Source organism: Molossus molossus, unplaced genomic scaffold, assembly GCF_014108415.1.
Source record: "Molossus molossus isolate mMolMol1 unplaced genomic scaffold, mMolMol1.p scaffold_m16_p_13, whole genome shotgun sequence".
NCBI lineage: Eukaryota > Metazoa > Chordata > Mammalia > Chiroptera > Molossidae > Molossus > Molossus molossus.
Window position 1 is genome coordinate 92,566,504 of NW_023425348.1, and position 13,711 is coordinate 92,580,214.

General features: G+C 58.7%; 1 protein-coding gene across 1 annotated transcript; it reads left to right on the plus strand.

The window, feature by feature from the left end:
• Window positions 1-3,406: 3,406 nt before the first annotated feature.
• On the plus strand, window positions 3,407-12,637 carry RHOD (ras homolog family member D). The gene is made up of 5 exons (XM_036259146.1): window positions 3,407-3,538; window positions 8,135-8,222; window positions 9,051-9,160; window positions 11,351-11,485; window positions 12,013-12,637. The coding sequence occupies exons 1-5, from the start codon at window positions 3,407-3,409 to the stop codon at window positions 12,178-12,180; spliced, it is 633 nt and encodes a 210-aa protein (XP_036115039.1). The 3' UTR covers window positions 12,181-12,637.
• The last annotated feature ends 1,074 nt before the right edge of the window (window positions 12,638-13,711 follow it).

Below are 13,711 nucleotides of genomic sequence, written 5' to 3' on the forward strand. Positions count from 1 at the left end.
CCACACCCCAAGCGGGGAACCCCAAGCAGAGCAGGCCTCAGGTGGGTGATGACGCGCAGGGAGTAGAGCCACCACACTGGGGCAGCAGAGATTCGGCTGGGACAGCAGGGGATTCCTGGTCTCAGGGAGGATGGGGGTGGGGGGTCAGAAAATGGGGCAGCGGGGCCAAGGCAGGGGACCTTGGAGCAGATGGAAGCTGGAGGGTGGTCACCTGTCTGCTGACCCTGAACTCGGGTCATGCACTGTATTCATTCATCCATGCAACCATTTGTTCCTGTATTCATTTCTTTGCTTATTGAGTCAGCCTGTCTTCCTTCCTTCCTTCCTTCCTTCCTTCCTTCCTTCCTTCCTTCCTTCCTTCCTTCCTTCCTTCCTTCCTTCCTTCCGCTCTCCCCTGGTCGCTCATTTTCCTCCCCTTCCCATTTGTCCACCCAGGCAGTCAATTGGACATAACATCCTGAGCCACAGGAGGACCAGCCTGGCCACCTCTGCTGTTCTGGGGTCTTTGGGGCAGTGACCCACTGTATGGGGTTTACAAAGGACTCTGGGCCCTGGCCGGTTTGGCTCAGCGGTTGGAGTGTGGGCCTGCGGACCAGAGAGTTCCGGGTTCGGTTCCCGCTAGGGGCACATACCAAAAAAAAACAAACAAACAAAGGACTCTGGGCTTGGGACCAGTGGGGCTCCAAGGGGCTGTCATCCACAGACTGGCAGTAAAATGCAGCCACACAAGACAGTCTAATAGTAAACAGTTCCCTGGCCAGGCAGATTGACCTGGACCACCTCCTCACTCCAAAATAAACTCCAGGAAAACAGTACCATGTCTGAGATTTGGGGAAATTCCTTGCCAACCAGGGCAGATTTTCCCAGCCCTAATCCCCTCTTGCAGAAGCTTGAGCACAGAGTGGGGTAAGGCTGGACTTTAACATCAATAGATCCGAGGGCTGAATGAACTCGCATATGAGGTGTGATGTGGGGAGAGAGTCTGCCTCTTGCTGGCTATGGATCTCAGACGAGAATGTAATCTCTCTGAGCCTCAGGTTTCTCATCTGTGAAATGAGGCTAACAATCCCCACCTGCCAGGGACGGTGCCTGCACAGGGCTAGCGATCCTTTCATGGGTGCTGTTATTATTAGGGAATGTTCAGTGAAACTGTAAAGCATGACACACATCCAGGGTGTCATTAGGGTGATTATCCCTATAGCAACCAAGGCCAAATGCCTCTGCCTGACTCTCTGCTCCCTCCACCCCCAGTCTGGCCCCACCTGCCTTCCAGCCCTGCCACCCAAAGCCTGATGACAGCAGCAGTGGGGAGTACAAGGGATGACTAGGCTGACAGCTGATCGCTAGGGGATAGGGCCCCTCCCCACCACTTGCTGGGGTGGAGAGCCGTGCTCAGTGGCTATACACCCAGCCCAGTGCCAAGTCACTACCCAGCCCTGTGGCAGTTTCGGGGAGGGAGGGGCCCCTGAAGGGTGGGGAAGTCCTAGGATGTTTCCTCTACCCAGGTGAGGCTCCATTCAGCCTGCTGACCAGGGCCCTGGGTGAGCTTGGAAGATGAGTCAGGGGTCAAGGGTCTGGGCTCTGCCTGTGTGCAGTGAGGGACAGTGACGCCTGCCCTGGCTGCCTCTTTGGGCTACAGTGAAGCTCAAAGGGGGCTAAGGGGACTTTTCCCTCATCGAGGACATGTTCATTGATTTGGAGAGAGAGAAACATGAATGTGAAGGAGAAACACTGACCAGTTGCTTCCCACATGCACTGGGCCAGGGGCCAGGGCTCCAACCTGTCACCTTTCAGTGTACGGGAAGATGCTTCAACCAGCTGAGCCGCAGTGGCCAGGGCTGAGGGGTTTTCTCATGTGTAGGGCTTGGAACTCCATGCGGGTGACACCATGACCTGAGTGGGGGCCAGGGGAGCGCAAAACCCAAAGACTTCTGCCCCCTGTCTCCTTGAGCTTCCATGAAAACACTCAGTTCAGGATCTGGGGAGGCCCTTGTGCTTGTTTTTCAAAGATTTCAATTCTGGTAACTAACAGGGATGGGAGGCCAGGTGACAGTGAGTCTCCACTTGAAGTCTGCATTTATTCCTTCACCCGAAGGGCTCCGCTGTCCCAACTGGTTAGTCCTCAGCCTCACCCCGGCTCCAGCTCCCCAACCCACCTCACCCTCAGTCACAAGGAAGAACTGTGACCCTCAAAGCACCTCCCTCTCTCTTGTTTCCATACCTTGTAGTATTGTTCCTTCAGTTTGGAAAATCTTTCCTCCCCCATCTGTCTGTGTCTTACTTTTTCTTCAAGACTCTGGTCCCTCTTCTCAGAAGGGTTTCCTGACCACCCCCACCCCCACTCCTACCCAGGTGACAGGCCCCTCTTCCCTACAACCATCCCGCTACCTGTCCCCACCTCTGCTGTAGCTCTTTTTACTCCGATGCCCCGCCTGTCTCCCGTTCTAGGCATGGGCTTCTCAGGGTAGGGGCTTTGTCTTAAATGGTTCAGGGTCTCCAGGCCCTTGGGCACAGAGGGACCATCAGTGTTGGTTAAATAATGAGGATCACGCACACATGGCACCAACCATGCCTCAGACCCTGATCTAAACTCTTTATGGATGGAAGATTCCATTGCTTTCCCCAGATCGTGCCCCAGCCAGAAGTGTGACAGGTGGTCACCCACCTGCAGCAAAACTCCCCAGTGTTGGCTGGCGGAGGGCAGACAAGGCCTGGCAGTGCCAGCGACTGACCCGTGGGGCATGCCCGTCACCCCATTCCTACCTGGCCTGAAACACCTGGAGGGAGGGCCGGGAGGTACAAGGTCTCCAGAGCCCTTGGGGAAACGTACACCCTTCACCCCGTCAGCAGAAGTCTCGGCTTCCGCTCCTGCCCCACCTGCACTGGCTCCTGGAACCCAGTCCTCGTCCCCACCAAGCCGGTAGGCAAACATGGCTGGCCCCCACCTCCCTCCCTGGGAAGGAGCGCCAGGTGCCTCCTCTTTCCCGGTCCACACCCCTACACATACTGTCTCTGCAACTCCTTGTCTCCCCGCCACCGGACCAGAATTCCCGAGGGCAGACTGCGTCCGGGTGCCCTCCCCCTGTGCTCTCAGCGGGCGCACACCGTAGGCGCTCAGGAGACGTTTGTCCAGTGGCCGAATGGGGTGCGAGGGGAAGGGCCCGAGCCCCGCCGCCACGCCCGGCGGCCCGCACGCCGGGATCCGGCTCGGGCTCTCACCTGGACTCCGCGGCCGCCCGCCGCCGGCCTGCCCCAGCCCCTGCCCGCCCCTGCCCGCCCCCGGCCGGCTCGCACTTCCTCCCGCCGCCCCGCCCCTTCCACATTCCTGCCCCGCCGGCCAGCCCCGCGCCGCCTCCCCGCAGCCCGCGGACGCCGCTCCGCGCCCGGCTCTCCCGCCGGCCGCGCGATGAAGGCGGCCCGGGCCGAGGGCGAAGAGGCGCCGCTCAGCGCGCCGTCCATCAATGTGGTCCTCGTGGGCGACGGCGGCTGCGGGAAGACGTCGCTGCTGATGGTCTTCACCCAGGGGAACTTCCCCGAGGTGAGTGCCAGCGCCCTGCGGGCACGGCGCCCTCCGCAGCTGTGCGCGCATCCCGGCCGGCCGGCCGCGGTGACGCACGGGCCCCGGTGCGCCCGTCGGTGCGGGAGCTGCCTCCAGAGGGGTCTCCCAGCAGAGTGTGGGGTCAAGGGCTCTTCTCACTCTGCCTTCGGGAGTGAGGCCCTCGATGATACCATCTGGGAGAATGGCACCTACCTGGGAGGGTGTCACAGGGCAGCCCGCGTGGTTGCAGGTCCTAACGGAGCACTTGGTGGCACTGCATGGCTAAGGGGAACTGACCTCTGGAGCCAGACCGCCTGGGTTTGAGCGACCACTTTGCCAATTACAGCTGTGTGCCCTTGGGCAAGGTCCTTACCCTCTCTATGCCTGTGTCCTTAAGGGCATAGGAATAATGATGGTGCCCACCTCCCAGGGTCACTGTGAAGAGTGAGTTAATACAGGTCAGGCGCTAAGCTCCAAATCTGCAACTGGAAGGGCTCACTGAAGATGGCAAATGTCTTTCTTGAGAAACATCTTTTCTCCCCCAGCTTCACCCCTACAATGGACATCCCCCAGACTCTTCCCTGGAGGGTAAGAGTACACTAGACTCAAGTCAGAGAGCTGGTTGGCACCTTGGCACTCCTCTGGCCCTCAGTAACCTGCTTAGCCTCCCTGAGCCTCTGCTTCCTCATACAACCTCACGGGGCAAGGGAGCCAGGGCGGTGGAGAGGTGGGTTAAAGTAAGGCTGAGAGATGACCCCCATGTGGTACCTGGCACATCCTTGGTGCTTGACATCCTTGACTGTCAGCCCTTCCCTAGCATGCTCACTGACTCCAGGCGGACTTGCCAGGCACCAGGATGGGCTGGACCCACCCACCATGCCACCTCTCAGCCTAGTTCGCTTTCAGAGTCTCTTCTCCCCACTGCCTCTCCCAGCACCGTGCAGACTCCCGGGGGTGTGGCAGGAGAGGCCAAGCCTAGTAACAGTGTCAGGCTTTTCTTTCCACTGTGGCAGCATCAAGCTGATTCTTGTGGTTTATGGAGCTGACATCACATCCTTTGGCCACATTTTTTTAAAGTTGTGGAGGATGTGTTTCCGGGCACCCAGATGCTGCCCATGAGAACCCAACAATTATGGCACAGTGAGGAAGGAGAGCACCACAGAGGACCGGGCCCGTGGGTCCGAGGAGAGGGGCTGGGAGGGGTGGTGCTTCACCACCAGTGTCCTGGGCTCTGAGACCAGTGTCCTTGACTGAGAGACCCGTCCTGATGTCAGAGAGGTTACAGTGTGGAAGGGGGCATCTCACAGTTGACGAAATGTGTGCGTTGAAGGACACACTGGAGTTAGCCAATGGGAAGGAGGGCATGTTTGTCAACTGGGGGATGGACCCGGCCTTGTCTAGGCTCCTCCCTGCTTGGGGGCCTGAATTTGAAGGAACCCTCTGCCTCCAGGCACAATAGAGGCCTTTCCATTTAAAAGAAACATGAACCCTGGCCAGTTTGGCTCAGCGGTCAGAGCATTGGCCTGTGGTCTGGAGAGACCTGGGTTCGGTTCCCGCTAAGGGCGAGTATCTCGGTTGCAGTTTTTCCCCGGCCCTGGTTGGGTCGTGTGGGTGGCAGCCACTCGATGTGTCCCTTTCACGTCGATGTTTCTCTCTCTCTCTCTCCCTCCCACTCTATCTGAACAAAATATCAAAAAATGTCCTCGGGTGAGGATTAAATAAATAAATAAATGAATGAAACATGAGGTCCAAGAGTTGGCAAGGTCTTCCTTTTACAGATGGGAAAACTGAGGCCAGAGAGACAGAGCCTTGCCTTGGAGCACAGGGCCCAGCAGTGGCAGTGCTGGCCTAGACCCTGGTCTCCTCTCCCCTCACCAGGATGCTCTCCACAGCCCCCAGTGCTCTGCCTGCTGGGCCCAGCCCCTCCTGCTCCTGCCCCTGGATGCCTCTTCCTGGCAGCCCTCCAAGTCCAGGGAGCGTGGAACTAGGAGGCTTGGGGCCCCATCTCCCAGGCCTCTTGCTTGCAGCCAAGAGCAGAGAGCAGGCTAGGATTTGGAGGAGCTTCAGAGACCTTTGTCCGGCTGTGCCCGAACCTTGGACTCAGGGCAGAGTGGAGCAGAGGAAGAGAGCTCCCGAGGCAGGGGTACTTCTGGCTGACATTTGGGGCAGGAACCATTCCCACAGGGCCAAAGCCCAGGGACCCACAGCAGACAGTACCAGCCCTACCCTCCAGAACCAGCTGAGTCTTCCTTCCACACAGGGACTGCCATGGGTGTGCTGCCCAGGGAGTCCCTGACTCTCCTCTCTTGAGTTGCATCCCCCACCCTGTAATGATCTGCCTGCCTGCCTGCCTGCCTGCCTGCCTGCCTTTGCACCCAGGAGGACAGACCCAGGCTGAGTCATTTCTGCCCTGGTCTAGCCCATACTCAGCCCTGCCTTTCTGGCTGAGGACAGCTTAACAGACAAGATTAGATGGTATTGACCCTATGGACAGAGTGACCCTGCCTGGGGGTTCAAAGAACACGAGTCTCCAGGATGCCGATGACAAGCCAGGGGAGCAACCCAGCCTCACATCATAGAATGTGGCTTTCCTGCTCACTCCTGACACCAGGGGCTAGAGCTGGTGATCTCAGGAAAGGCAGTGACTGAGGATAAAACCCGGCCTCTGGAGCCAGAAAAACCTGGCTCCATCTTTAGCCAGCTGTCCATTATGGTACCTTGGGGAAGTCCTTCTCCTCTCTGGGCCTCAGTGTCCTCATCAGGAGAATGGAGACAGTACTGACTTTCCAAGGTTTCAGGGATCAGAGATGGTGTGGGTAAAGGGCAATGCACAGTAAATCCCTAGGGAATGTGGGTGACATGTCATCTCCACAGGCATTTGCAGAGTACTGACACGTGTCTCCCAAGAACTGGGTGGCATGCTGCCCTGAACCTCAGGTCAGGAGGGGCCCTGCACAGGACCCCTGTACTGCGGAGTGGGTGGCCAAGCTGGGAGCTCAGCAGGCAGCAGTGTGCGCCAGTTACAGGCTGGTGGGGGTGGGGGCATGAGCTGGAGGGATGGGCCGTGGCTGGTGCGGACACTGTCCCTAGCAACCATCTTTCTAAGTGGCGGACATTTATGCTGGACCTCACCTGCCAGCCAGTCCTCCCCATCACACTGTGAGGTGACACTCTTCTCCTTTAACCAGTGAGGACACTGGCCTAAGGTCACACAGCTGGTGAGTGCCAGAGCTGTCCTAAGCTAGGCACATCTGATTCCAAAGCAGTGTTCCCAGCCACGTTACACTGTCCCCCACCAGGCAAGGGCACGAGGAGAGGGGCCCTGGATAGGCAGAGGGGCATGGGGAGGTGCGTGCAGGCTTTTCCGTTCCTCTTAGTAGAGGGGGTGAGCGCGGGTTGAACCCCTGCCCCAAGGCCATCCTTGATGTCTCCATCTGCCCCAGCTGCCTGCTCTGGACACACCTCTCTCTCCATCCTCCCCCTGCAGCTTCCCTTCTGGAAGACTGCACCTACCCAGACCCGCCGATAGAGGGCTGCCCCTACCAGAGGCCAGGGCCCAACCCAGGGCCAGTCACAGGCAGACCCCCCCAGGCATGGGAAGTGGAGGAGGGACAGCCCTGAGCAAGTGAGCAAGACCTTCAGACCCAAGCTGCAGCAGCCCAGCATGCTCCTCCTTATGAAGCGGAGCAAGCCCCAGGCCAGGAGCAGAGGGGACTCTGGCTTGGGTGACTTCCTCCTGAGCCCAGACAGGGCAAGTAAAAGAGGCAGAAACTGGAGGTAGCATTGGGCAGGGGTCTTGGTTGGATTATGAAAGGTTGAGAGGCAAAGGAGGGACCCCAAAAACATGTTCCTCACCCTGGCCAGTTTGGCTCAGCCGTTGGAGCATCGGCCTGTGAACCAAACAGGCGTGGGTTCAATTCCGATCAAGGTCATGTACCTCGGTTGTGGTTCACTTCCCGGCCCTGGTCAGGGTCATGGGGGAGGCAACTGGTCGATGTGTCTCTCTCACATCGATGTCTCTCTCTCCCTCCCACTCTGAAAATCAATGGAAAAATATCTTCGGGTGAGGATTTAAAAACAAACAAACAAAAAATCATGCTCCTCAGGCAAGCACTGAGTCTTATTTCAGGCACTGAGTCTTGTTCATTTCTTGCCCCCAGTGTCCAGAACTAGGCCTGGGTAAGGTATCATGACTGAACGTGTGAATGAATGAGCGGACGAACAAAGGCAGGTTAATGTCACTCCAGGGGAATAACAGTGGCTGGCATGTGTGGAGTGTTGATTTCGCGGTGGCCCCTGTGCTAAGGGCTCTGCGCGGAGGATCTCACTGAAGCCTTGCAGCAACACATTGTGCTGGGTGTTCCACTTGACATCCGAAGAGGGGAGGCCAGGCAGGCTGCTGCCTTGCTGGACACACAGCGAAGACGTGGTGCTTCTAGGCTTCAACCCCACCAGAACACTTCCAGAAACTATCACGTTCCGCTGACTCCCAACGAGGGCAGTGCCGTAGGCATTCTTGGGTTTGGGCCTGGGCACTGGGTCTGCCCCCCTTCAGAAGTTGTCCTCACCACCTCCCTTTGCCCCCTTCTTCCTCAGAGCTACACCCCCACCGTGTTTGAGCGGCTCAGCGTTGATCTGCCAATAAAGGGCAAACCTGTGAACCTCCAAATCTGGGACACAGCAGGTGGGTGTGCAGGGCCTGGGGCCAGGGTGGAAGGAGGGGCCCTGGATGCTGGGAGCCAAGCCCCACTCCCTTCCTTCTGAACCAGGGAGGCCAACCAATCTCCAAGGGACAGTGTGAGCCACAGTTAGGGGCCCCAGGAACTGAACCTGGCTTCTGTGCCTGTGTCTGCTGTCTCCCCCAACCCCAGGGCAGCAGCCGTGTCCTGGAGACAGAGGGAGGCCAGAGTTCTTTGCTCTCAAGGGTTGGACTGTTCTGGCCTCAGCATTCCACCCCGGCTTAGCTTCTGTAAGATCTGCCTGACCTTGACCTCTGCCCTTCAGCCTCCTGACCTGCCCACACAAGGGTTCAGGGTCAACTTTACATCAGAGCTTAAAGCTAACCTCAGGAGTCCCAGCAGCCCCCTTACCTTGGGTAGGAAAAGACATCTTTGCTAGGGTTCCGCCTGCCTCTTTCTCCTCACACCCCCAAAAGCCCAGGGCAAAGCAGGATTCTGAGTGATGGCCTCAGGCCCTCCAAACTGGGCTTCTACCTTACCCCAACCTTCCAAAACGGGTATCCCTGCAAACGGTCTCACCCAGACCAGGGCTGGCATAACCTGCTGGCAGGACAGGGGAACACTGTCCCGGAGGGAGACATTCATGTGGAATGACGATCTAAGTGCCAAATTTGTGTTGGATCCTGAGACACAGAACTGGACACACACACATATATATACATACACACACACACACACACACACACAGTTTGGTGGGATCCTGGACTTGATGTTGGGGAGGTGCTGACTGTGGACAGGAGATCTGGAGGGAGTGACCATGCCCATTCTACCAGGACAAGTCGATTACGACCGCCTTCGGCCCCTCTTCTACCCTGATGCCAGTGTCCTGCTCCTCTGCTTCGACGTGACCAGCCCACACAGCTTTGACAACATCTATAACCGGGTAGGTATTTGGGGGATGGGAGGCACAGCCCCCAAAGCCAGGCCATACTCTTGACCCAGCAGACTGTCAGAGCTCAGCAGGCCCTGGGTGACATCAAGGCCAGTGCCTTTGGCGTATGTGGGGAAACCAAGGCCCAAAGGTGGGCAGCAACTTGCCAGGGCTTCCATAGGGATTTGGTGGGAGGCCGCCTCTGACCCCCAGTCCAGCGCTCCTCGCCTGCTCTGCGGTTCTGTGACTGTGACCCCGCCTGAGAATGCGGGTGGCCAGAGGCCCCTGGCTCTCCCCCGCCGGGGCCTGACCAAGGTCACACGAACTGCTGGCTTCCAGCAGCTCTCAGCCCCCATCTGTGTGACTGTTGCCTCCCAGGACGCCCCCAGTCATGTCAGCGGTTCCAGGAGCTGTCAGGGCGTCGGTGTGAACGGCAGGCTCCAGAGTTCCTTGGAGCACAGCTGGTGACAGCATTAGTCATTATAACACGACAACGACGGCAGCATTAAACTTACCACGTCAAGCACTGCTCCGGACACATTTACTCACCCAGCGCCTCACAGCCTCGGGGGCAGTGTATCACTACCCCTGGATCACTTGCTCCAAGAAACACATCTGTTGACATGTGACCGGGATTTGAACCCAAGCATTCTGTTCCACGCAGTCATTCAGAAGTACTGACTGAGCGCATCCACGTCCCAGGCACTGTTCTAGGCACTGGGGACCGGATGAGACAGTGGTGGCTGGGACCGGGGTGCTAGCAGAGGGGTAGGAAGAGGGGGGTGGACGCTGAATCTCGGCAAGGTAGAACTGTCAGGATTTGCAGGTGGTTTGGACCAGAGGACCTGGAAGGGGAAGGGGGGACTTGCCATTTCCCAAGGTGAGAAGCAGCAAACTGGGAGAAGGAAGGTGGGACGTAGGGGCCTTTTGGATGTCCCCGTGGAGGTGGCAGGTAGGCAGGTGGAAGTCCGAGTCTGCTGTTCCCGGGAGGGGGCTGGGCCGGCTTGGCAGATCCATTCAGGAGCTGCTGGGGAAGAGCCATGGACTGGGACAGTCACCTGGAAGTCACCTGAAAGACAATAGCAGCTAGATAAGAGGCACGCCCACAGCTTGAGGGGGTGCTGATAAGACCCAAGAAGAACCAGAAGAGTGGAGTCCTGGGCAAAGTGCATACCCGGGTCTCGGAAGAGGTTGCAATGATCCCGTGTCAGGGCTCAGGTAGGATGAAGGCTGAGAACTCACTTTGTTTTTTTGTTTTGTTTTCTTTATTGATTTCAGAGAGAGGAAGGGCGAGGGAGAGAGAGTTGGAAACATCAGTGAGAGAGAACATTGACTGGCCGCCTCCTGCATGCCCCCCACTGGAGATCGGGCCCACAGCCTGGGCATGTGCCCTGACCAGGAATCGAACCCATAACCTCTTGGTGCGTGGGGTCGACACTCAACCACGGAGCCACACCGGCTGGGCCTGAGGACTCACTTTGGATTTAGCAGGGTGGAGTCACAAAGCAGACCCTTTCTGAGGGCAGCTTTGTGGAGGGCTAGAGGTGCAGAGTCTTCCCAAGACCCCACACAGGCCCCATGCGGCTCCCAGAGCTAGCCAGTTCGAGGCCGGTTTTTCCTGAACAGACACACCGAACAGGCCTGCACTCCTGGACGTATAATGCCTTGGTCTGGATTCCAGGCTCGGGGTTGTAGTCCAGGCTGAGTAACCTGGAGACTCACATTCCAAAGAGCAGCTGACTCAGGATGAGCGCTCCCTCCCACAGGCCAGCAGCTGCTGTAATCATGCTGTCAGCTGCTTTATCTTGAAAGGATCACTTATTTGCTCACATATTTACCCAGCTGAGGAGGTAGTTGTGGGAGCCCGTACCTTGTAGGTAGGCAAGGTTCTAGAGGGACTGGGAGCAGGGCAGTGACCTCAAATCCTGCCACTTTCAGTTGTGTGACCAAGGCCAAGTTATATAGCCTCTCTGGGCCTTGGTTATCACATGTGTACAATGGGATTGACTAAAAGTTGCTTTTCAGGGACCCGGGGGTTAATGAGTTCAGAGGTGCAGTCCTGGAGCCTGGCACAGAGGAGGCCTCCCTGAACGCTGGCTGTGCTGGTGACTGAGCTGCCTGGGGAGCAGGGGATGGCCCGTTCTCCCCTCTCAGAGAGGGCAGTACCCCCTATGGCTAACCCACACCGCCCCCTTCCCACAGTGGTACCCAGAGGTGAATCACTTCTGCAAGGAGGTGCCCATCGTCGTCGTGGGCTGCAAGACCGACCTGCGCAAGGACAGGTCGCTGGTGAAGCAGCTTTGGAAAAAGAAGTTGGAGCCCGTGACCTACCACAGGGTAGGAGCCCAGCCCAGGGGCAGGGAGAGGGAGCCTCGGGGATACCTGACCAGCATGGCCTCTCAGCAGCGCTAGGTGTCCGGCACACTGAAGGTGTGGGGCAGGGTCGCGGTTGCCTTGGAGTCAGTCATGGGCCAGAGACTGGTGGTGCTTGGAAGTGGTACCTAGAATACTCTGGAAGTTTCCACCTGTGGAAGGAGGAACAGTGATGAGCACATCAGATAGTCCTACCCACCCACCTCATGGTGGGGAACCTGACCCAGAAAAGACCCCCGGCTCTTCAGCCTGCAGGCCCCTGCCTGCTACACGCATGGGAAGTTAGTTGGCACCTCGAGAGGCAGAGACCCTGCCCAGACTGGGGCAGGAAGCCCAGTGAAGCCATGAGACCACTGGTCAAGCCAGGGGGCAGGGGCTGCGGGCACCCTCCACCCATGTCCTGGACACTCCCGAGGAGGGCCGAGAGGATGCGGGGGCTGGACGCAGGGTGCCCGCAGCCCCGTCTCACGCAGCCCGTCCCTCCCCGTTAGGGCCAGGAGATGGCGAGGTCCGTGGGCGCAGTGGCCTACCTCGAGTGCTCGGCGCGGCTCCAGGACAACGTCCAGGCGGTCTTCCAGGAGGCCGCCGAGGTGGCCCTCAGCAGCCGCAGCCGCAACTTCTGGCGGCGCATTACCCGCAGCTTCTGCGTGCTGACCTGACGGCCTCAGCGGCAGAGGGCGGACCTGGGCCCTGACCTGTTGCCCAGTTAGCTAGGCTGGACCCAGTTCCCAGGCTGTGACCGAGCTGTCCCTCAAACAGATGGTCACCACAGAGGCTGGACCCCTGACCCTGGGACCGAGATCCCTGGACTGAAGCGAAACCCCTCCGAGGCCTGAGGAAGGGGATTCCAGAGCCCCCCGGCACTGTGGAGGGCTAGTCCTGGAGTCCCCTGGACGCACACTCCGAGCTCCCCGCCCTGAACCGCACATGCTGGAGCCGCCGTGCAGCCTGGCGCCACCTCGCTGCTGTTCCTGGGGCTGCACCTTCAGGCAGCACCCGGTGGTCCTAGGACCACCCCCACGCCCACCCCAGCCGGAACTCACACCTGGCCCCTTACCCCTTTGTCCTGCCCTTCCCAATGGTAACTGTAACAACTAAAATGACATCGCCTGTCAATTGCAGCATGCCTCATATTTTGAAATGCCTTTATACGTGACAGGGTGGCTAAGAGCCCCCCCCCCCCATGCAGGTGCAGGAGTGGAACTGCCTGGATCCAAGCACGACCTTGCCTCCCCCTTCTCCCCTTTACTTTCTTTGAGAGCTCCCTGATCATTTGACCTTGCCCTGTCTGTCTCCCCACGGGATGACCAGCTTCCCTAGAGCACAGGCTGGTTTAGATGGAATCCCCTGTGCCTCCACCGGGCCTAGCACACAGGAAGCAGGCACAGCCCCTGTGCCCAGAGAAGGAAGTGCAACCTCTGCAGCTGGGGACCAGCTTCCCTACATCTGCCCACTGCCCACCTTCCCCGCTGGATGCCCAGGACACCTGACACCCCAGCGTACCTGGGGAGCACTAAACCATACCGGCTTCCAAAACTTCGGCTGTTTCCCCACCTTTGCACACCCTTCCTCCCAGTCACTGCCTGTTTATCCCCAAGTACTCCAGGGTCCCGCTCAGACGCCGCCTTCTGCAGCCTCTTGGCTCTGCCCGCTTCCTCGATCCCACCTGACTGCACCCACACCAAAGCGTCCACTGTCTGTCAGGGCCCCTTCGGCTCAAGAACTGGGCTGTTCTTCCTGAGCCGTGGGAGAGGCCAGCTCGGACTCCTGCAGATGACAGACAGGTCCAGTGGCGGGGCCAGGTGTCTGGGAGGGTGGAGGTGGGAGCGGGAGACCAGTTGGGCAGCCGCAGGCGTCCAGAAACAAGAAACAAGCCACTACAAGTCAAGACCAGGTGACTAAGCTGCAAGGGTGGACTGCTGGAAGGGCGGGGACGCTGCGCTCGGGAAGAATGCTGGCCACGCCCGGAGAAACCGACAGAGCCCCTTCTAGACCCGGTCTGGGCGAGGTGGGACTGGCAGGTGGCGGTGTCCAGCTTTAGGCCGCCGGCCATCAGCCACAGGCAGCCCTCCCAGGTGTCACAGGAGGGCACAGGGAGTGGTAGGACTTGGAAACACCCACTGAGAAGCCAGGGTTGTTATTATGGATGGTGGTTCTCCTCCTCCTCCAAACCTTTCAATTCCTCACAAC